This window comes from Hydra viridissima, unplaced genomic scaffold (assembly GCF_058129835.1).
Source record: "Hydra viridissima isolate aposymbiotic clone 2 unplaced genomic scaffold, HvirCarnegie_v1 scaffold_2, whole genome shotgun sequence".
Classification (NCBI taxonomy): domain Eukaryota; kingdom Metazoa; phylum Cnidaria; class Hydrozoa; order Anthoathecata; family Hydridae; genus Hydra; species Hydra viridissima.
In genome coordinates this window covers 8,750,671-8,772,500 of record NW_028324301.1, presented here as the reverse complement: position 1 = coordinate 8,772,500, position 21,830 = coordinate 8,750,671, and the positions used below count along the sequence as shown (strand labels likewise).

The window sequence follows — 21,830 nt, the reverse complement described above, 5'->3', positions numbered from 1 at the left end:
TAATTGCTGCTACTTAAAAAAGAGTATTTTTAAGTGCAGAAGTAATAAATCTACCGTATTCATAAAAGTAACAATCTATTGCGGTTTCTTTATATACAAATGGAAGTGCATGGCCATGTTTTTCATACATAAAATATAAATACAAAAACAAATAACTACTTGTCGCAAATTTCTGTTCAATTTTGAAAACCTGCGATGAGTTGAATCACGGTAGGTGTGGAAACGACCCTACACAGGTAAAAAAGTAGATGCAAAATTACTACGAAATTTGAGCCATCAAATTCAAACTTTGTTGGACGTAAAAATTCATTAAGAAAAAACCAATTAATCACTTTTTACCAGAAATAAATGTAATTAAAAAGCAATTAGGGGAATTTAAAGCACCTACTTTTGATGTAATTTTATATTATCACATGTTGCTATCACAAAGTACAGTTAAGTAATTTTTATTCAAAAATAAGTAATTCAAAGTGACACAGCAAAAAATGCCTTTTAATGACCCCTACCAATTACTTTAAAGTGTTGCTGTACTTTAAAACTAAATAAAAATTAGGGTGCGCAAATGTATGCTTTCCGCAGCAGAACAACATCTAAAAGACAAAACACTTGAAACTTGCTTGATGTTAAATGCTAACTTGCTTGATACCAATACTCGTGGTTGAGGGTTTATCTTTGATCAATCATCTTCAGCATAGCAAAATGACAAAAATTGTTTTGTTTAAAAAGTCAAAGGTGAAGTTTTTTTTTTTCAGCAGCATATTTCATAAATTATTCCATAACCATATCCACTAAACCTTCAAAAAACTCATGATCTACATCAAAGGTTAGGCCATTGGTAACATGAAAATTTTTTAGCTGAAATTCACAAACAAACATAAGACACCTGTGTGCATTAAAACAAAAATAACCACCAATCAAAAGAGAGTTGCATGATTGTAAGGAGCCTTTTAATATCTAAACAGTACCTTCCCTTATAACCTTAATACCTTCATCCTCTGGTAATTTTAAATTGTTAATCAGAGTTTGCAACACTTAAGAAGACTATTCTTATTTAAAGATTGGTTTTCTAGCTGAGTTGTATAAAGTTTAGATCTTGTCATCATTTGTTTCTTAAAATGATGAAATTGTGAAAGATGTTTATAGGTTGTTTTAAGTTCATGCTCGGCGCATTTCATCTTTAATAGTTGCTACAACTTTTTTACATTGTCTAAAAATTAAGTTTTGAGAATGAAGCTCTTTGATTATTAGTTTTAAAGGTTTTCTCTCCCTGAATTTGTTGACTCACATTAAATTAAGCTGCATCTTTCGCATGGTAATTTTTCAACTTTTTTCATTGGTAAAAAAAAAGGAAAAACCTCCTCGACACACATTGAGTCAGAAAGGCGAAAAAACGGCAAAAATTATATGACCATTAAATATAAATATGTAATCAATACTTGGGTTTTTGGGTCAGAAGATTTAAATTTTTTTATAAGAAATAAACTTCACACTTACCTAAAACACGTATTATGCGCGTGTACGTGTGTTAGTGTCATTTACTCACGCAAATAATGATTCAAATAAAAATTTTGAATGGTTTGATCCTAAATACTAAACATCAAGGTCTCAATACGGAAAGTATCGTGTAGTCACTGAATTGGTCATTTTTTACGACACTTGTCCAACAATACCGATACCGAATTGGCATCGGTCTCTGTAGGACTGATTTTTCCGATACCGAAGTATTGTTTATGGTAGTATCGTACATACGAGATTTCTGAGACTCTGATGCTTAACAAATACCACATTTTTTAAAATAAATTTTACGTGTACCTAAGGCGCATACTACACACGCCTATGCGTGTTAGAGTCTTTTACGCGCACAAAGATTAACTTAAATAATACAGTTTGGGTTCTTCGAACCAAAACGCGCACAAATACTAATTACAACAAAAAACTTTGAGTCAAAAACCAAAATACCATGTTATCTTATCTTACTTTTTTATAACCAAAACAAAAAAATAAAAAACTATTATCAGCAAAAATGTCATTAACAAAGACGAAGCTACAGGGGAAGGTGGTTTCCCATTTGAAAATGAAAAATTTCAGATATGTGTTTTTTTAATTCCATCTTTTGTCTCTCTGACCTAGACCTTCCCAGTCCTAGTTCTTTCTACCTGGACCTGCTTCAACGTCTTTTATGTTAACTGTTGTTTCTTTATCCAATCAGGTTCTCTCATGTTCCAGGAGTCTTGAGAAGGTTCTTGAATGTTTCAGTAACTTAGATTTGAATTTACATTTAAATATTGATAGAGATTTCTTGAGATTTATCATTTCAGGTTCATCAATATTTTCATGGTCTAAATCCTCTAATCTATTAAACTCGAGTAGAAGAGCCTCAAGTAAATTATCATGATTAACTTCTAACTCTTGAATGATAGGAACTAAATGTATTCTTTTTATAATGAATGTAAGCAATCAACTTCTTATTCGTGGTTTTGTACGCAAGTTTTCTTTTTAGATGTTTAATTCAGGAAGTAGGCCGTCAAATCATGCAAATTTTGCTTTTTGAGGTTTGAAAATTAGCATGATTTGTTTGAGTTTTTGAATGTTTGTTTTTGAATTGTGACAAATTAACTCTGTTGTACTAAGGTAGTGTGAAAAATGTGTTAAAAAGATTACGAAATTTAACATTTAACTTTCTTAAAAAGGTTGTATATTGAATTGGGACAGGTTTTGGCAACTGAATTTCTTTTTTTCTGTTTTCATATATACCTATCATTATATGAACCTATCAATATATGAACCTATCAAGTGGAATTAGTTTTTCAACCAAATTCATGATTAAGCAAAAAAAATCAATTTGGGGCACTTTTTTTAAGATCTTAGGAATGATCATTTTAAGATCTTAGGAATGACAATCTAAAAGCAAAATGCAGTGTCAAAATTATTGTTTATAGTTACCAAATATCTTAACATATGCCTTCAAATTAAATTTTGAACTGTTTTACCCATATCAACCTTAAAAGAGTGACACTAAAGTGAGCATTTTGTGCGCGAATTTCGCAATAAAAAAAATTAAATAATAAGTCTCAGGAAAAGATGGAAAAGCTTATAAATCCTTAAAAATTAACAAAAAAACAAATAGTTACGTCATATTTATTATATTGTATATATAGTATTAATTACGTCATATTTATTACAATATAGTTTATATAGTATTAATTACGTCATATTTATTATTATATAGTATATATAGTATTAGTTATGTTATATTTATCTATAAGTTCCTAGCAATTGTTTTTCTTGCCAGTTTTTTTAAATTTTTACTGTGCGACATCAAATCAGCTGACAAACTCATCAAGTATGTCATCAAAAAAAAAAATCTTTCTAAATCATTAGCTAACACTGTTCATCGAAATCTACGTCCAGTTTTAGACCTCTTTTTTTTTTTGATCTTCTGCAATATAATGTATGAAATTCTTGATGATCACGAATGATGTCTGAGCAATATCCTACAATTTTTGTAGGATTTTATGCAGGGCTCGACAACATAAGGAATTTTGCAAGCTGGTTATATAACTGAATTACCTACTTTCTTACGCTCACGGATAACCTCTCTTTAACTGTTTCAGGCCCGATATTTTCTTATTTTCATTTTAAAACCCAAGTAAGAAATAAACGCAAAACCTTCCCATTTTTACAAACATGGATAAGAAGGGTTTAGAATTGCAAATGTTGCAGGATTATTTATGAGTGCTCTATAGAAACAAACCGTTTCGGAAAGTCTACAAACAGAATGAACTAACATACAAGGTGTGCAGAAAGAATGAGTGCTAATTTTTTTAAAATTACTGAGAGACACGTAGAAATGTTGGTATTCTTTGATCTAAGATGCCAAATGAGCATAAAACTTCATTTTATAAACAGTCATCTTGATCAGGAAACTAGCCAAGATGAGTATTTAAAGGAGAGCGGTTCAACCAAGCTCTAAACGATTTCACTAAGAAAACCGATGATCGTTGCCAAAGACGATTGGAAAAACACATGAAGGTAAACTACTTGTTAGAGCATCAAGCAAGATGACTCAGGAAAATTTTAAAAACAAAAAAGCTATAAACGAAAGTTCTTTCTCGATTGAGTATTTATAACTAAAAGAAATTGTTGGCAATCTTTTTCAAAACTAAAGTTTACATTATTTTCTTTTCAAATCTATAAAATATTTGAGACCTTTGAAAGGATAATTGTTTATGCTGAAAAATGTTTATGTTTAACTCATAATTGACATTTGCAAAAAATCGGAAGCTTGCCATAAAAATCTGACGTCAGATCAATCTAATAATAATTCACTAAAAATTTTGTGTTGGCCTGTGTTTTCATAACAAAAGTTAATTTTTTTTTTCTGCGTGTTTAAAGACAATTTGAAGTTTGGGTTTTGTTTTATGCTCATTTTAAAACAGATAACATTAAATAGATTCATGTTTTTGTTCTTTATTCGATTATGATATAGTTAAGACAACAAGATTGTCATTTTGTCAACATAAAACTTAAGATTTAAAACTTAAAACAGATTTTTATCTCAAATTAGATAATTTTCACTTAATGAGTTTTCTCGTCATCCCGAAAAATTTTACTAGTCGGGAGGCAGAAGCCACTGGAGGCGGCTTCTAAATCATTATGCCTCCAAAAAATCTTCTGATGGTGGTCACCAGTGGCTCCGCCTACCGATTGGCAACGGCCTAAATGTCACTTTATCTCTAAAAAATAATTCTGGCGGCGGCCGGTAGTTGGGAAGTGAAAACAACTTTTGGTAGGCAGCCGCCAATGGCTGCAGAAGAAAAGTGGAAGCGAGAATATTTTCGCCGATTATCAACTCTTATTGATTTATTAGCAACACTTTTCCTTCTCAAATATTATGTAACCTTTTGTAAGTTGGAAAAGCTTAATTATATGATAATCTGAAAAAACTCTAAAGTATTATTTTCAACTTGAGAACGCAAGCCATTAAAATTTGTCTAACCTTATGTATTGAGATTTTAGGGTTTGATTTGTAGAAAAACTAAAATCTGCTTTTAACTTTCAAAATTTAATTTGCCTGATTTGTTGTCAGAATTAAACGCCGTTTCTTCTAAAATTGCAATACTCTACAATTACCTAAAGAACTACTGAAATTAAAATATATACTGGGACTGCAAATATTCTATTGAAGCATAAAAAGGTGAATAAACAAATAAATTGTTTACAAACAGCATTTCAATGATCTTAGGATCTTTTTTTCACCGAGGCCGGAAAAAGTGGGAGACTGGGAAGGGATTACTAGATGTTAAAAATAAGAACAAACAAGACATAAACGTATAAAAGGTGAAAAACACTCTGTTTATTAAGATTTGTTAAGAACGGTGTATATACTTACACAAAGATTCGTACAGATTTTTTAATATATTATGCAATAAGAAAAATTTTTTGCAAGCTAATATAAGTTATAAAATACCAAATAAAAACTTTTAAAAATAATTACAGTACTTGATTAGATACGCACTTAAAGCGTTTTACAACATCAGTTACACGAAACAAAGATATCTTGCGCGACGTAAAAAAAAAAACAGCTCAATGGCAAAAACTACTTACTAGTACATTCATCAGAAATATGATTGTCAAATTTCAATTGCATTACAAAAGAAGATTTATCTCAGATAATTTGATTATGTAACGGTAAATGTCAGCATGGACGCAACAATCCCAGAATCCTCAGTTGAAAAGAATATGACTGGGATCCAAATTTTTCACTTGGGCAAGATGTCTTAACACATCTTTCTTCGTAATAATGCCGAGTAGTTTTCTGAAGCAAATATTAAAAATTGAAATAAAACATAAAAAAATATTTGAAGTGATGCAGAAAGAGACGACAAATGCACCTACCCTCCGTGAGTGACAAGAACTTGACGCAACCCGAGTTTTCTAAACATATCTATAATTATTTCCATGGGAGTTGAGTCTGTTACTGTAAAGGGACTCTAAAACAAATAAAAGTTCAACCTTTAAAAGATCTAATGCTTAATCCTCAAACTTTAAGAAATCTTCCGTTTTCCTTCATTAAGTGAAGAAATCAAATAAATCTTTGTTCCTAAAAAAAAATAAAAATAGTCCCTTACTAAATCCAAGATATGTCGGAAACTTAAGGTTGGTGCAATAGATTCAAGAAGACTATCAGATGGAGGGCGTTTTGAGAAGTAAATCACAGACGACGAATCGCAGTTTTTGTTGCGCAATTTACCATAGTCTACACAAAAACATTTTTTTACAAAAAGTTATAAAGAGTACTGGAGCAAGCCATAACTTTAGAAGACGAATAGAACACCAGTAAAGAATCAAAGAAAAAAAAAAGTTATAAAGAGTACTGGAGCAAGCCATAACTTTAGAAGACGAATAGAACACCAGTTAAGAATCAAAGAAAAAAAAAAGTTATAAAGAGTACTGGAGCAAGCCATAACTTTAGAAGACGAATAGAACACCAGTTAAGAATCAAAGAAAAAAAAAAAGTTATAAAGAGTACTGGAGCAAGCCATAACTTTAGAAGACGAATAGAACACCAGTTAAGAATCAAAGAAAAAAAAAAGTTATAAAGAGTACTGGAGCAAGCCATAACTTTAGAAGACGAATAGAACACCAGTAAAGAATCAAAGAAAAAAAAAAGTTATAAAGAGTACTGGAGCAAGCCATAACTTTAGAAGACGAATAGAACACCAGTTAAGAATCAAAGAAAAAAAAAAAGTTATAAAGAGTACTGGAGCAAGCCATAACTTTAGAAGACGAATAGAACACCAGTTAAGAATCAAAGAAAAAAAAAAGTTATAAAGAGTACTGGAGCAAGCCATAACTTTAGAAGACGAATAGAACACCAGTAAAGAATCAAAGAAAAAAAAAAAAAAAAGAAGAAGAAAAGAAAAACGCGAACAAAGTAAAAAGCTAAATAAAAAAAAAAGATAAGCTGAATGAAAACAAAAGCTCAACAAAAGAAACAGGGAAGAAAACGTAAGGGGTTTTTAGTAGTAGGTAATTGTTTAAGGAAAGACAGATAAGAATGAAGGATTATAGAAGAACTTAAAATTTAGCTAAAATTTAGATTTAGCACATTTAAACAAAATTTATATATAAAAAGCTCACGAAGTGCAACTTTCAAATCTCTTCTAGTGACAAAGCCAGATAATATATAGGATTCTTTATCAACAATTACAGGAAAACCATTGAATTTGGTCTCACTCAGCAAAGTTTCTAAAATACATCTTTAATGCGTTCTTTAAATAAGAATGATCATTTATATTAACTAGCTATCTAGAATAAATTTATTACAATGCTATCTCTTCTTATTCTTCGAAAACAGTATTCTGATATTAGAATGGGATATATTCTACATACTATTGGATTGACTCAAAAGTTTCCAGAACTTCGATACATTTTGATAAATTAATTTTTTATTTTATAAAATAATTTATAAAAGACATCAATCAATAACAGTTACTATTACTGCTGATCAACTGTTGCCAATAACAAATGTTTTGTTTGCTTATAAGGAATTTATCGGTGTCTAGAACTCATCTTTATTTTTAATGCTTTTGTTGCTCACGATGGGTCATGGTTTATAACGATTACATCAATCAGTAGTAGGAAAAGGCGGAAGCTGCCTCACCTCATTTTTTGACCACGTACTCAACCATAAACACATGGTTAAGTTAATGGTTAGTGCTTTCTTAAAAATAAAAGTACGTGTTATTCCATTTCAACCATATAAGCAACCATAAACACATGGATAAAATTTAATCATTTGTTATAATTGCAACAGAACATTCAAAATTCTCTATCGCAACTATTATGCAACCTTCAAAAAACGGTTAACTTTTAAGGATTGTAGATATTAAAGAGAGATTTAAAAAATAAATAATTTCTGTTGTAATAGAAAAATGGAAAAGAAATGTTCAAGATGTAGGACAAATAAGCAAATAGAACAATTCATGCTAGATGAGAAAGAAATGAGGACTTGTACTCGTTGTAGGAGTTATTCAATATCAACAAAAAAACTGGTATAAATATTCTTAAGCTAACTGACCAGTTATTGTATCATCACATCTACAAAGTGTTCATGAATATAGTTTTTTGTAGTTGCATCATTAACATCAACAGGAATTAATACTATTCTATTCATATGCAAAACTATAGGACCAGTCATTGTATTACCACTCTTTTTTAAAAGCAATGCATTATTATCAATATATTTTCTAGCAGCAGCATCTTGTGCACTAGTAGGATCTGTTACGCATGTTATTTTATGACTACCCTTTTTAACAATGTCTTTCACGAGTGTGATAAGCCTCACATTTATTCTGTTTGAGTAAATTAAGTAGTAGTATTGTCTTACCACATCCAGATTTACCAACAATGAGACCTCTAATATGTCTAGGTAATAATGGATAACAAACCATTATCTAACATTGATCTTATAAAAGCAGCTAAAGATTTAAAGATAAAAAGTGTATATCTACAAGATATGTTACCTAACAAGCCAAGAAAAGTAGAACATATTTTTAACTTGAAGAAGAACACATTGAGTAGCATGGTACAAAAAGCAAAAAGTAATGTATTACTTTGATAGCTGATAGTTTACCACCTAAAGAGCTACAAAAATACCTAAACTATCCAATATATTACAACACAGATCAAATCCAAAGTATTGATCAAGTATTTTATGGACATTTGTGTTTACACATTTTAAAAAAACTGGGATAAGGAATGGATAGTGCTTCGCACAGTGACACTGAAAGCTTTATGCTAGATATAATTGGAAGAATGATTTGAGCAACAGAAATTTGATTTGTAGATTAAAGTTTATATGGATAAGAATGAGAAAAGTCTAATTATAATAGGAAATTTAGAAGCATTAGATATTATGAATTCAAAATAGATGGTAATCTTAATTACTTAGATAGTTTCAACTGTGACATGAATAGGTAATGAAAACAATTTAAAAGAGATTTTAAAGAGTTGATCACTGAGGAAGAAAAAATTTTACGTACAAATGAAATGATTTACTACATATATATAGGATGGAAGCTGGAAAAACTAAGGACTTGTGATTAGGTTATGGTACGTACATGTCAAAAAGAAGATTGTTATATCTTTTAAAACAAAAAGTAGCTTTGCAAAGTGTGATTTTGTTTTAAAGTGTTGACGATATTGTTATTACTGTTAAGAACAACTCTTATACTGAAATATTTAGAGACAACAACATCAAATGTTGGTCACATTTAAATAAAAAAGAAATAATAGATATCCTTGGGTTTGTGATTCAAGAAAAAATCTAAAATCTTGCTCATTAAAGTGGGTAGAAACTGGAGAATAAGCTTTTACAGAACTTCTTTTTTTCTTCTAAACTTTTACAGAACTTCTCAATTTATAGGTAAAAGATTTCTGAGATGGTCATGTATGGAAGAATAAATATGCAATTAATATTGGATCTGAAGGATCCATGGCTCCTACAAAGCTAACGCTCCTACAAAGCTAGCGCTCATTATGTGAATCACTGAAATTTTGATTTAATTTGCTAAATGAAAATGATATAAGAAATTTTGTTGCTTATAACAATAATATTTACTCAATTAAAAGAATTTCAAAGTACTATAAAAAGCTTAGATTTAACTGGTTATTCAAAAGTAAGAAAGTCTGAGATGATTAATTTAATAGATGACCCATTTAGCTCATTAAAAGACTTTAGAGGTAAGACTGCTGTAGTTAATGCTGGTACAAAATTAATTGATAAAGCTGCTTAATAATAAATTAATAATGGTAAAAGAATAAAAAGTACAACTAAAAATTTAGTTCAACTGGTTATTCAAAACTAAGAAGGACCGAGCTGATTAAATTGATATTAGATGGGAAAGATGCACTAAATCATAACAAACACTTGAATTGACTGAGATAAGTGGTTAGCTGATGTTGATAAGGAAATTAAAAAACAAAGAGGAAATATATTAACCATGACTTAAAATTACTCAAAAAATATTTATAAAATATACAAAAAACAAGGAATACAAAAGAAACTTTTAAAAGAATTACCAATCAAAAAAGAAAACTCTACTTTGAGAAATTTTGCAAAGCTTTCTACTAATGATGTAGCACAACAAATTAATGCTGAAATATATAGAGATCTTCAATCTTTTTTTCGAATCTGTAAGATCAACAGTCAAATATTGTCTTTCTCATAACACAAAAACAAAGATTAAGATGATTCTAAAATGTATAATGAAAGTATAAGCATCAGATAATGGTAATATTTCTCTAAATTGCTCATTTTTATTCTAATATAGAACTAAATTTAAAAGCTACTGATTTAGATGGCTTGTATGATACTATGATTGACTGTATTATTAATAATTTTGAGAAATTTACTGAAAATGGTAGAGGTTGGATGTTAGAGTCAATATTATCTCTAAAAATTCACAGTTAAATATGTTTCACTAAGAGGTAGTTCATACATACCACTTCCTAAAAAATTGGCTTCTAAAAAGACTATAATTAACATTAAGAATGAGGATGAGAATGTTTCCTTTGTAGATGCAAATGGTTTCTACTCAAGTGCAATGTGTAAGCCTCTACCTACAGATGGTTTTAAGTGGATGACAGATGAACTTAATTCTTGGGAAAATCATGCTTGTGTCTTAGAACTAGATTTAAAATATCCGAAAGATGATGACTATCCTCTAGATTTGAGATGATGACTATCCTCTAGATTATGAGATACATAATGACTATCCTCTAGATTTGATACAGGTGAGTTTAAACAAATCATCCAAGTGGTAATAAACTGTAATAAAAAAAGAAATGAAATGTTCAAACCTGAAGAAAAGGTTGAAATTATTAAAAAGGTTTTTTGTTTAAAGCCTAAAGTATATTCAGTCCAGATATTGGATGGAAGAGTAGACAAGAATTATAAATCTATAAAAAAAAACCAGTTATTAAAAAATAGTATTACATTCAAAGTTTATAAAAATTGTTTTAAAAGAAAAATGTAATGAGATCTATGAATGTGATTTGTAGTCAAAAACATGAAGTAAATACTGAAGAGGAAAATAAATTGGCTTTAGATTTCAATGATAATAAAAGAATAGTTTTAGATGTTGTTATAAATACACTAGCATCTGGACATAACACTTCCAAAGTTTTGAGCGCTAGATCCAATGGATCCATGGTGCAGAAAACTAATAGCATCTAAGACTCTTTTAAATATTAAAGTTACATTTTGTATATAAAAATATATTGCATGAAACGTAAAAAAGTTACTAAATCTAAAAAGTTAACCCTTTCTGAAAATTGTTTTAACATAAAAAGAGAAATATGAGTTACTATAAAAACTTGATTTACTAAAAAAATTGATTTGCTAAAAAACTTGAATTGCTAGAAAACTTGATTTGCTAAAAAACTTGATGAATCATGTTTTTTAGCAAACCAAGTTTTTATAGTAACACATATTTTTGAAAAAAAGAAGACTAAAGACTGAAGGTGGATAGCATTAAATTCTATTATTAACAAGCTACTGTTTGAAACGCATTTACCTAGTCATAATTTTATTGAACATGGTACAAAACTTGATGAAAGATTGAATGAAGTTCTTACACCAAAAGAATGGAGTAAACCTGTAAATAGAGCTGATAATGCTGCATATCAATATGATGTATGCTATTTACTGAATAAAGACTCACAATAATGTATGTGATAAACAAATCTTGGAAGAAATACATGATGGTCAAAAAAACAATTAATAAAAATATTTCTAGGCGAATGTGTTTATGGTTGGATATTTGGCAGAAAAATGCGATAAGTCAACTCCCCCCTTTTCCTACTACTTCAATTACATTTAAAAACTTTTTTCCCTCAATAAATTAACTAGGCATTACATTTTGTAATTGCGTGCTGTACACTTCAGAACTCGCAGACATTTTGGGGTCAAATGTGGATCTGCTTCGATTCACATCTGAGGAAAAATTATAAAACTTGTAAGATTCCATCTGTGACAAGCTTTAACTTTGAGGCTTGTTTGTGAACTCATTCACATTTTTTTTTTGTAAGCCATGTTTTTACAGTACTTTTATCTTTAATTAATAGCATCAGCATCTCAGACAAATGGTTGAATCAGATGCTGATACAAATGATTGAGATTTTAAGGTAAATTTGAAGTTGTACAGCAAGGAGGTGCATAATAGGTTACATGAAATTGTCAGTTGTTTAGCCATTTTTTTAATCCATAGAATTTTAAAAATCCTTTAAAATTCCGGAAAATTTTAAGCCAACACAAAATTTTACAAGATATTTAAAACTACCTATGTCTTTGACAGTAGATCCATTTTTTATTATGCATTTGATTGGTTCACTATATCGTCTGTAAACAAAAGGATTTAAACAAACTTTAACTAATGTGTTAAATATTAAGTTTACAATGAGAAAAAATAATCAAATAGTACCAAATAAACAAACAATATTAAAAACTGCATTTTTAAGAAATAAAACCTTGGTTGCATGACATCAGATGCAAGAAATGTTTCAGTGTATTCTTCTTTTGCATCCAAATAAGGATAACCTTTTAATTTAATGTGTTCAATATAACTTTTATAAGTTAAAGACTTATATTTGTAACTAACTAAACTATTCTAAAAACCAGGGTTGTCAGAAAGTCTTAAGTATTGGAGAGGCAAAATAACAGTTGAATCAGTTTAAAGAGTCACTGTTTACTTTCAAAGGATAATCACTTTTCAAAACACATACCTAGTGTGGCATCTCAAATGGAAATAATCTGGAATAAATACTTTTGCATAATATGGAAAAGAAAAGATACACAGCATTAGTGCCAAGTGCCTCACCAACCCATTTGCAAGTAATTATAGCAATCATAAAAGGGACCACGTATGTTAAACCTCCAGTAATTTCAAACATTATAACAACCAGTGTCACTAATAGAACCAAAGAAAACAAAAGAATAAAAAAAAAATCACAAACAGAATAAAAGTAATTATAACAACAAAAACAAGAATCTAGATTTTTTGAAATGATGATTGAATTGTAACCTTAAAAGAACATTTTGCAGACTACAAAAAACAGATTTGTAAACTCAAGGATAATTTTTCAAAGATAATGAGTAACAAAATGTTTTTCAGTATTTTTAATTTTTTCTGCTTTTTTTTCCTTTGTTTAGACATTAAGAAAAAAAATCTTTAAACAACATTTATATATTAAAAATTTTAATTTTTGTAATTTTCTTTGAGTAAATTTATTTAGTTTGATTTGAGTTTTCAAAGTTAAATTATCTTTAAGTTACGTTTTGCTTTTAAATTTAGGTTCAACTTAAGCATATTTTTTTTTCCTTTTTTCTTTTGTAATCAAGTTAAATACTTAAGCAAAATTTTCTTTGAAGAAAAGAATATTTTTCTTTTACATTTATATTTTACAAAAGCATTTTTTTGGAGATCAAGTTAAAACAAAATAACCTTTATCTGGATAAAGGAGTTAAATAATCTTGTAAAGTATCCCGTTTCTTTCTGAATTTTTGGAAAAACTGGATAAACTTTTTCTGGACCAGTTAAGATAAATTGTAACACATACCAATAATAGATAGCCTTAAAATTTATTACAGTAAAGAAAATATTGAAGTAATGATGATTTGTTTCACGATTATTCTTACTCAATTCTTAATGGAAAAAAAAGAGTAAGAGCAATCATGAACTTGAGTCTTTATTTTCATTAAAAAAAAAAAAAAAAAAAAAAAAAAAAAAAAAAAAAAAAAAAAAAAAATTATGGTCTTAGGATATGGATTTATTTCAAGAAAAATCCAAGATCTTAATTACTGTTGGATGCTGAAGGATGAGTTGAGGAGTCATAGTTTCACAAAACAACAAACACATCTTTTATCATTTGCTTTGAAGTGTAGTTGCATTTCTTTAGATTTTTTTTTAGCTTGAAAAAATTTGAAATTGAGCACCTTTTTTGAAGAACAGCATTTGAATTTTTGGGAAAAGTAAATTTTTTAAAATTTTGAATAAAGTAATTTTGAATAAAATTTTTTTTCTCAATAAATTAAAAATTAGTATTCCAAAAACATTCCACAATTTACTTTATAATTTACTTTAGAATCTTAAGAACTTTCAAATTTTAGAGAATGAGCAACCAATATCATTGGTAATGATTTAGCTAAAGTAGGATTTCTTATGTAACCATTACAACTGAATACTAGCAACCAATAAGCAGCACTATAAATCATAATTTGAAACATGCTCATGTTTTTTACAGATACCTTACGATCTATATTCCAAGCAGTGACACTAGATACAATAGGATTATTATGATCAGATGTCAACTTAAAAACAAAAAAAAGCAAAAAAAAAGCAAAAAAAGTAACAAATATACACATATTTTGATTTTGGAAAATTTTTTTTGTGGGTTTTATATGGTGGAATATTGTTGAACCATTTAGCAATATTTAATCTGATAATAATAATAATAATAACAATAATGACAATAGTAGTAGCAATAATAATGACAACAACAACTAATTCTAATAATACCCCTATTATAATAATTAGAGCTATAGATTAACTATTGCTATAGATTAATAGGAGATAAATTAAAAAGTTATAACTAGTAGATTATTAAAGTTTCTACTATTATTATTGGTGCCATTATTTAACCAAAAATAGTTTTACAACTTTTACATAAACAATTCACCCGTTATCCTAGTAACACCACCAAGAGCTGCAGCAGCACCAGTCATGGCATACACACCAGGCAATATGCAATGGTTCTTGGTTTTCAAACAAACATTTGACCATAAGAAGAAGTTTGGATGAGATCTTTAAAAGCATAATAAAAAAAGACCAAATGAGGATTTTATGGTAATTTTTCAGATCTGAATAGTTTTGACAAACACTAATTGAAAATTATTCTTCTTGCGCATATGTTGACATTCAAAAAGCTATATTCTTACACTGAAAATTGAATAAAATTCTGCATTTGAAATAAAATATCACTATAACTTATAATGCCACCTTACATACATTTTCTTACATACACAAACCTGAGCAAAATTTGTAATAAAATTTTTTATTTCAGTCATAATCAAGGAAAAGATTACTAAAGGACATAACTGTTTGAAAACTATACTCTTAGTTAGAGAAAAATTTTCTTCAAAATATTTATTAAAACCTCTTTTTTTAACTGCAATCTCATTTTACAACTGCAGCCTTAAAGTCAAACTAAATTACTTTCAATGAAGTGCACTAAATGAGATACTAATAATAAAACTATTAAACAGGCAGAAAAAAATTCCCTTGATGTAAACTACTACAAAGTAGTAAGATTAGTGCAATAATAACATAATCCTCACTCAACAAGTGTTTCCATTCCAATGCCCAAAACCCGACCAAAACATGCTCCAGCAGCAAGACTAGGAACAAACAATCCAGCAGGTACCTAATAAAATTTTTAATTTAGCATAACATACTTCACCAGAAATAAAACAACAAAACAACAAACTATAACAAAAAAATAAAAAGAAAGTTTGTTAAAAATTTTTTAACAGAAAAAGTCTTACGAACCTTTATACCAAACGTAAAAACCATCATTACTGAAATCACTACTGTAGCAACAATTAACTTCCATATTGACTCATAAACACCAGGACCTAATGTTCTATGAGGATAATAGTCACTATTTATAGCTTGAGTGCCATTTTGCATGTATTTATAATCACTAAAAATATGAAAGATTAACCAACATTTTCATATTCTGTGTATTTTATTTGCATGCCAAAAAAAAAAACAAATTTTCTTCATTCTAAAAAAAAACATTTAAACATTTTGCAAGGTTTTAAAAAACTCAAAAATGTTGTATGAAAACTTTTTTAAAACTTTACATTTGTAAATATAAAAAATTGGGTACCAAAGTAGAGATCCATCATCTGGAGTACAGTTTTGAAAGAGTAAAGATATTAGTCGAGTCATAGAAATTCGTGTAAACTCATTAGGATAAGAGATTAATGCAGTAACAATAGTAACAACCAACACCTAAATTGAGAGAGAAAATAAATAGAATCAATAAAACATAAAACCATCTTCAGATCATTAATTGCACAAAAATATTTTTTGTTATACAAACATTAAAAGAACTTCAGGAGAAACCAAAAGTATATCAGGCATCTAAATTGCTATACAATAAACCTTGACATGTGATATGTATACTAGGGTGCTTTTAAAAAATAAAATTATTAGAATAATGTTCTCCAACCCTCCATTATGTAATGCTAGTTAGAGAAGCTGTAAAAAAATTTGGCTGAAAATAACAATATTTAGGAGTTGTGCAATGCTTTCAAAGTTTTTAATATGTGTCAAAACCTGTGATTACAAGTAAAAGAACTCTCAGAACACATCTGACAGTGGTAAGTAAATTATTTTCTGAAACTTTGTTCATAATCAAAATCAAAATAATTAAAACTAATATTCAATAGTCATCTTTTTTGATACTCTGGTTGAAATTCCCACTCACTGGGATAGAATTCCTGAGATATGCTAAGAATCATGAAAAATATTAGTGCTCTTTGTAACAAAGCTGTGAAGTTTTTTAGTAGACAAAGACAAAAAGAGTTTTAGAGAGATACTATAGGTTGCATTCAAAAGCTGTAGCAGTACAAGGTCTTGCTGTAAAGCAACATTTGCTAGACTTTTAAACCAGCATGTTACATATACTTTGGTGATGAACAGACTTATTTCTTGCAGGTGATGCCATATTTTCTGACCATAGGAAAGTCCTTGAAATTTTCCACAGCTGGTGCCTGGGTGTAGTGGTTCATATTGCTTCCAAAATAGCCACATTTTTATAAAAAAAAAAGCCCTGGCTAATCATATTCCACATTCAGGTGTGCCACCAAAGAAAATGATCTAAAGTTCAAGTAGTGTTGAAGCTTGATCAGCTAAAACTGTGCAAACCTGATTAAGTCATCCTTCTAAGGAACAATCATATTTGTTAATGTTTTATCTTCAACTGCTTTACAAATTGGTCAATTTGGTTATTACAGGATCAAAATTTTTTGAAGCAGTCAAACAAATCCATGTAAGGAGACCTTGAGATTCCATGAACACTGAAAACCTTTTTAAGAATAATTTCTGAGATGTGGTGATAACAGGCTGAATTGATTAACTGTGAACCAAGCTCTGCTTCCAAATAATTAAAAGTGTCATCTTTTCTAAAATATGAAGATGTTAATAGAAGAGTGTTTATCTGATGGAAAATAAAACTTTTCAAGAGACCCAAACAGCAAAGCCTATTGACACTGTTTTCAGCAATATATCAGTCTATCCTAAATTGAAAAAGATAAAATTTTCTGTAGATACAACACAAAAAAGGGGTGCATGACTGCATAGCTAAAAAAAACAGAAAATAAGAAAAACAAGAATTTGGGTTACATAGATTTAAAAAAAGCAAACAAAATAGAAAAATTTATAATGGTTGTTGAACTATCTTCCTGTAAGACCAATAGTGGAAAAAAAAAGTTCAGCAGAAATTCATATGGTTCCACATCTACTTCAAACAGTCCAGAGAAAAGAGATAGACAGACAGAATACTATGAACACTGAAATTGTAACTTCTTTAGTTCGTACCCAAAAAACCTGTTCATATTCTTACAATTAAAGGTTTTGGTTATAGTACAAATAACATTCCAGTTAATTGTTCAACTCTTGTGAACATTAGTTGTTCAACTATTTATAGAGTTGGATTTTGGTTAGGCAACAAATTTTGGTGATATCAAAGTAACTTTTAAGCCCAATTATCTTTTAACATTTCACTGGGATAGTAAAATGCTACCTGATATCACAGGTAAGGATATATAGATTATCTTCTTGTTCTTATTTCTGATGGTGGAGTAAAAAATATTCTGTGTACTAAAGTTAAATAGTGGAAGCAAAAGTGATTGTGAACAAATTATTTGACTGGAGTATAACAGAACATGTTCAGCCATCATTTGATACAAAAGTGAACAATACAGGGTATATTAACGGTGTATGTAAATTAATTGAAGACAAATTTGGTAGGAAATTATTGCACCTTGCATGTCATTATAATGGGTTTGAAATAACTTTAAGAATTGTATATACAATGTGCTATGATAATCATCCAACTGAACCAAATAAAAAAGATTTCAGTTTTGAACCACTTTATTCAACTTGATTTTGATTAAAAATTGAACATTTGATTCAATTTGAACAATCATAAAAAAATACATTTTCAATCGATTTCATTGGAGTAAAAATGTAGATACTTATGAAATTGTATTATAAAATAACCATGATGGTATAAAGTAATAGTTAACAAAACCTCAGTCATTGGATATTGTCCTAGCTTCTTAGTCTTTCTTAATTTGCACCAAAATATGTTACATTTGATAAAGAAAGCACCAAAACATCCCTAAAAAATTATAAATTTAAATGTAAAAAATTTGATAAAATCAAGGCATGGTAATCAATGTAAATTAAAAGAAAATAAGTTCTATGCAGTGAAAATCTCATAATTACTTACACCGTAGACTCCAAGAAGTATAAAAGGTATTATTTCAAATAACTGCCATGGAAAAGTATAGTCTATGTTAAAAATTACAAGATGACCATTGCCATAAGGATTCATATAGCCTAATGTAAGTGCAGCCATCATTGAGCATAGAAATGTACGCCACAATGTTTTCATTGGAAAATAGTAGCTGACCTATAAATAAGTTTTAAACTAAAGTAAAAAAAAAAATCATAATCAAGATTAAAAAGCTACTTGCAAATTTAACCAACTAATAAATTTCAATAACTACAAAACCTGCAATAAAACTGTAATAAGAGTGACAACTTAATAAAAATAAAAATAAAAACAAAGAAAATGTAAAATATGAAAAATTACATTTGAGATATGCAATAGATTTGATTTCAAAATATTTTAGATTGTCAGAAATTTTTATTTATTACAATATCTTTTCTGTTTTTTAGGTTTTTGATAACAGAGAACTCTAGAAAATTATTTTTAGATATAAAATGATATTTTTGACTTAAAGTTTTAACTTGTATAAAACTTACAAAGGAAAAAAAATCCAATAAAAATTATAATATTTTTATAAAACTAACTAAACTTAATGAAAATTACCTCTTCTAAACTGAATAGAACGCCACCAACAGGTGCACCAAATGCTACAGATACACCAGATGCTGCAGCTGCAGACAAAACCTTTAACAAAAAAGAAAAAAAGAAAAAGTTTAATAAGACAGAAATTTTACAAAAAGAAAAATAATTTGGCTAACAGGAAATATGTGAAAAAAATCTTAGTTACTTCTCTTCTTTTTGCTTCATTTCCATGGTACTTTGGAAACAGTCTTACAATAACATTTCCAACACATGCGCCCACATGCACCATTGGACCTTCTTTTCCTAATTTTAATCCTGTAGACACTGATAAAATTAATGTCACACATTTGATAAAAAGTGTCCACCATCCTAGAAAGCCTTTTATCACAAACCCACCCAAGATTGTTTTTACCTAAAAGAAAAAAAAAAAAAGCTTAAAAAATATGAAAAAAAAAAAATTAAAAACAGAAAAGAATAATTAACAGTATTAAAAAACAAAAATACTATCAGAAAAGAGTAAAAAAAAAATACTATTCGAAAAGAAAAATACTATTATAAAAGAAAAATAATAAAAAAAGTAAAATAAAAACAAAAACAAAACAAAAAAAAAGCAAAACAATAATAAAATTGTAATAAGAATAGAAATAAAAGTAATAATATATAAAATAGCAAGCAGAGAAGCAGAAAGAAAAGGCATTGTAATTAAAATTGTAAAATTTTAATTTTCAAGTACAAAGAAAGTTAGTCACCCAATAGTCGCATTTTTGCAACATTTTTAACTAAAAATAATTACAATTTAAACAAAAAAATCACAACAAAACCTTTAAACAAAGAATTGTAAATACCTCAGCAATCCCAGAACCACTTGCATATGGAGCAAAGAACCGTACAAGAGAAACAGCAATTGCAGAAAATATAAATGCAGAAAATACATAACAGAAATAATCAAATATGTAGGATTCACGCTGTGAATTAGGAGCAGTATTTAATTTGAATATATCAGACCATAATATCCAGTTATCACAACCATCTTCCCCTACTTTACTAACTGGTGCATTCCAACAACATGTTTGTTTATTAAACCAAAATTGATATTTACAGGTCCCTTCCTTCAAATCTGTCATCCACTCAGAGCCAATATCAATAATACCTCCTACAAAACCTGTTGTTATGCCAACAATAAATACAATTAACCAACCAGACAAATCATCATAGAAGCCCTGATTGTGCAAAGTTATATAAAAAATATAAGAAAAAATTTTTTTTACAGCATTACTAATTTTTTTTGTTATTATTATTACTACTACTAGTAGTAATATTATTACTATTATGTAATACTAAATAATAAACACTAACTTTAATTTTGTCCCAAGTATTTCCTTCACTTTTCAATTTCTTAACATTGCGAAATCTCATCCGATCTCTCATACGATCTCTTGACCAATCTATAGTATGAAAATCATCATATTTACTGAGATCGTCTGCTTCTGATTTATATTCCCACAAGTTATCATATATAGAACGTCTATTTTCCATTATCAGGTGATCTCTCTCATTCCCGCTGTTGTGTAAAGCCTCTGTGATCTCATTAGGATTATCTTGATCAATGCTCATTTCATGTGGGTACCAGAAAAACACTATACTTTGTTAAATTGAGTTAATGTTGAGTTACCACAAATATTTTTGATTGTTAGTTGTAAAAAGCAGATGGATACTAAAGAATTATTTTGCTACTTTGATAGCTTTAAAAAAATTTTTTTTTTCAATTAGAAGGAGCCTGTAAACTCCTTTCAAATAAATAAAAATGTTCAACAAAAATTACTTGCAGACCTCTTGCACACCATATTTGATTTAATAGTGGTTTATCTTATGACTAATCCTTTTAAATGCCCTTTAAAAATGTTCAAACATTCAAAAGTAACTTCTATGTTAAGTATATTACAAGATATGCAAACTGCTGATGTAGCTTATTTTAGAACTGAACTAACAATAAATTAAAAATTTGATTTAAATTCTATTAAATAAGCACTATGCAAATGTCATAGACACAAGCAATTAAAATAAAATACTGCAAAAAGATTTAAGAAAATATTGTTAACAACATGCAACTCAATAGGAATGTAACTGAATGTAACACTTGTCAAAATAAAATGATCTGCTGCTCAACAAAATAGTTGATCAGGTTTTTTTAGAAATACTTAAAAACATTTAGAAAGCACGTCATAATATGAAACAAAATGCTAAAATAATGTACAATACTTAATTTAAAAAATAAATAATATATAGCAAAGATTTAAAAAACAAACAAACAAACAAACAAAAAAAACAATTTATTGAAATTATTTTCATCAAACTGTTAACAAAAAATCTTTTTTCATAGGGTTTTTATTTTCAGTATTCTATTTTTTTATCTTAAGATGCAGATAGTATTTTCAATTAAAATTACAAAAATCATAACTTAAATTCTTCTTATAAATAGTTTTATTTGTATATTGTTACATCTCCCCAGTTAAATACCATTCCTTTCTAGCAGATGCTTCAAAATTCCAATGCTTGTTTTAAAAAAGCTTGTTTAGAAATTAGTACACTTCTGCAAATGTTGTAAGGATTTTTTAAATGAAGTAAGAAAAAAAATTAAAAAAACTTATTTAAAGATATAT

General features: G+C 28.4%; 1 protein-coding gene across 1 annotated transcript; it reads right to left on the bottom strand.

The window, feature by feature from the left end:
- Positions 1–5,332: 5,332 nt before the first annotated feature.
- Positions 5,333–21,064, bottom strand: LOC145181027 (H(+)/Cl(-) exchange transporter 5-like). Its single transcript, XM_090077347.1, has 17 exons — positions 20,527–21,064; positions 20,016–20,390; positions 19,376–19,582; positions 19,192–19,272; positions 18,586–18,768; positions 18,385–18,474; positions 15,955–16,079; positions 15,612–15,765; positions 15,401–15,486; positions 14,743–14,867; positions 12,860–12,974; positions 12,535–12,630; positions 12,348–12,406; positions 7,144–7,251; positions 6,132–6,259; positions 5,899–5,993; positions 5,333–5,818 (listed from the first exon to the last, which is right to left on the bottom strand). The coding sequence occupies exons 1-17, from the start codon at positions 20,782–20,784 to the stop codon at positions 5,728–5,730; spliced, it is 2,376 nt and encodes a 791-aa protein (XP_089933473.1). The 5' UTR covers positions 20,785–21,064; the 3' UTR covers positions 5,333–5,727.
- Positions 21,065–21,830: the final 766 nt, after the last annotated feature.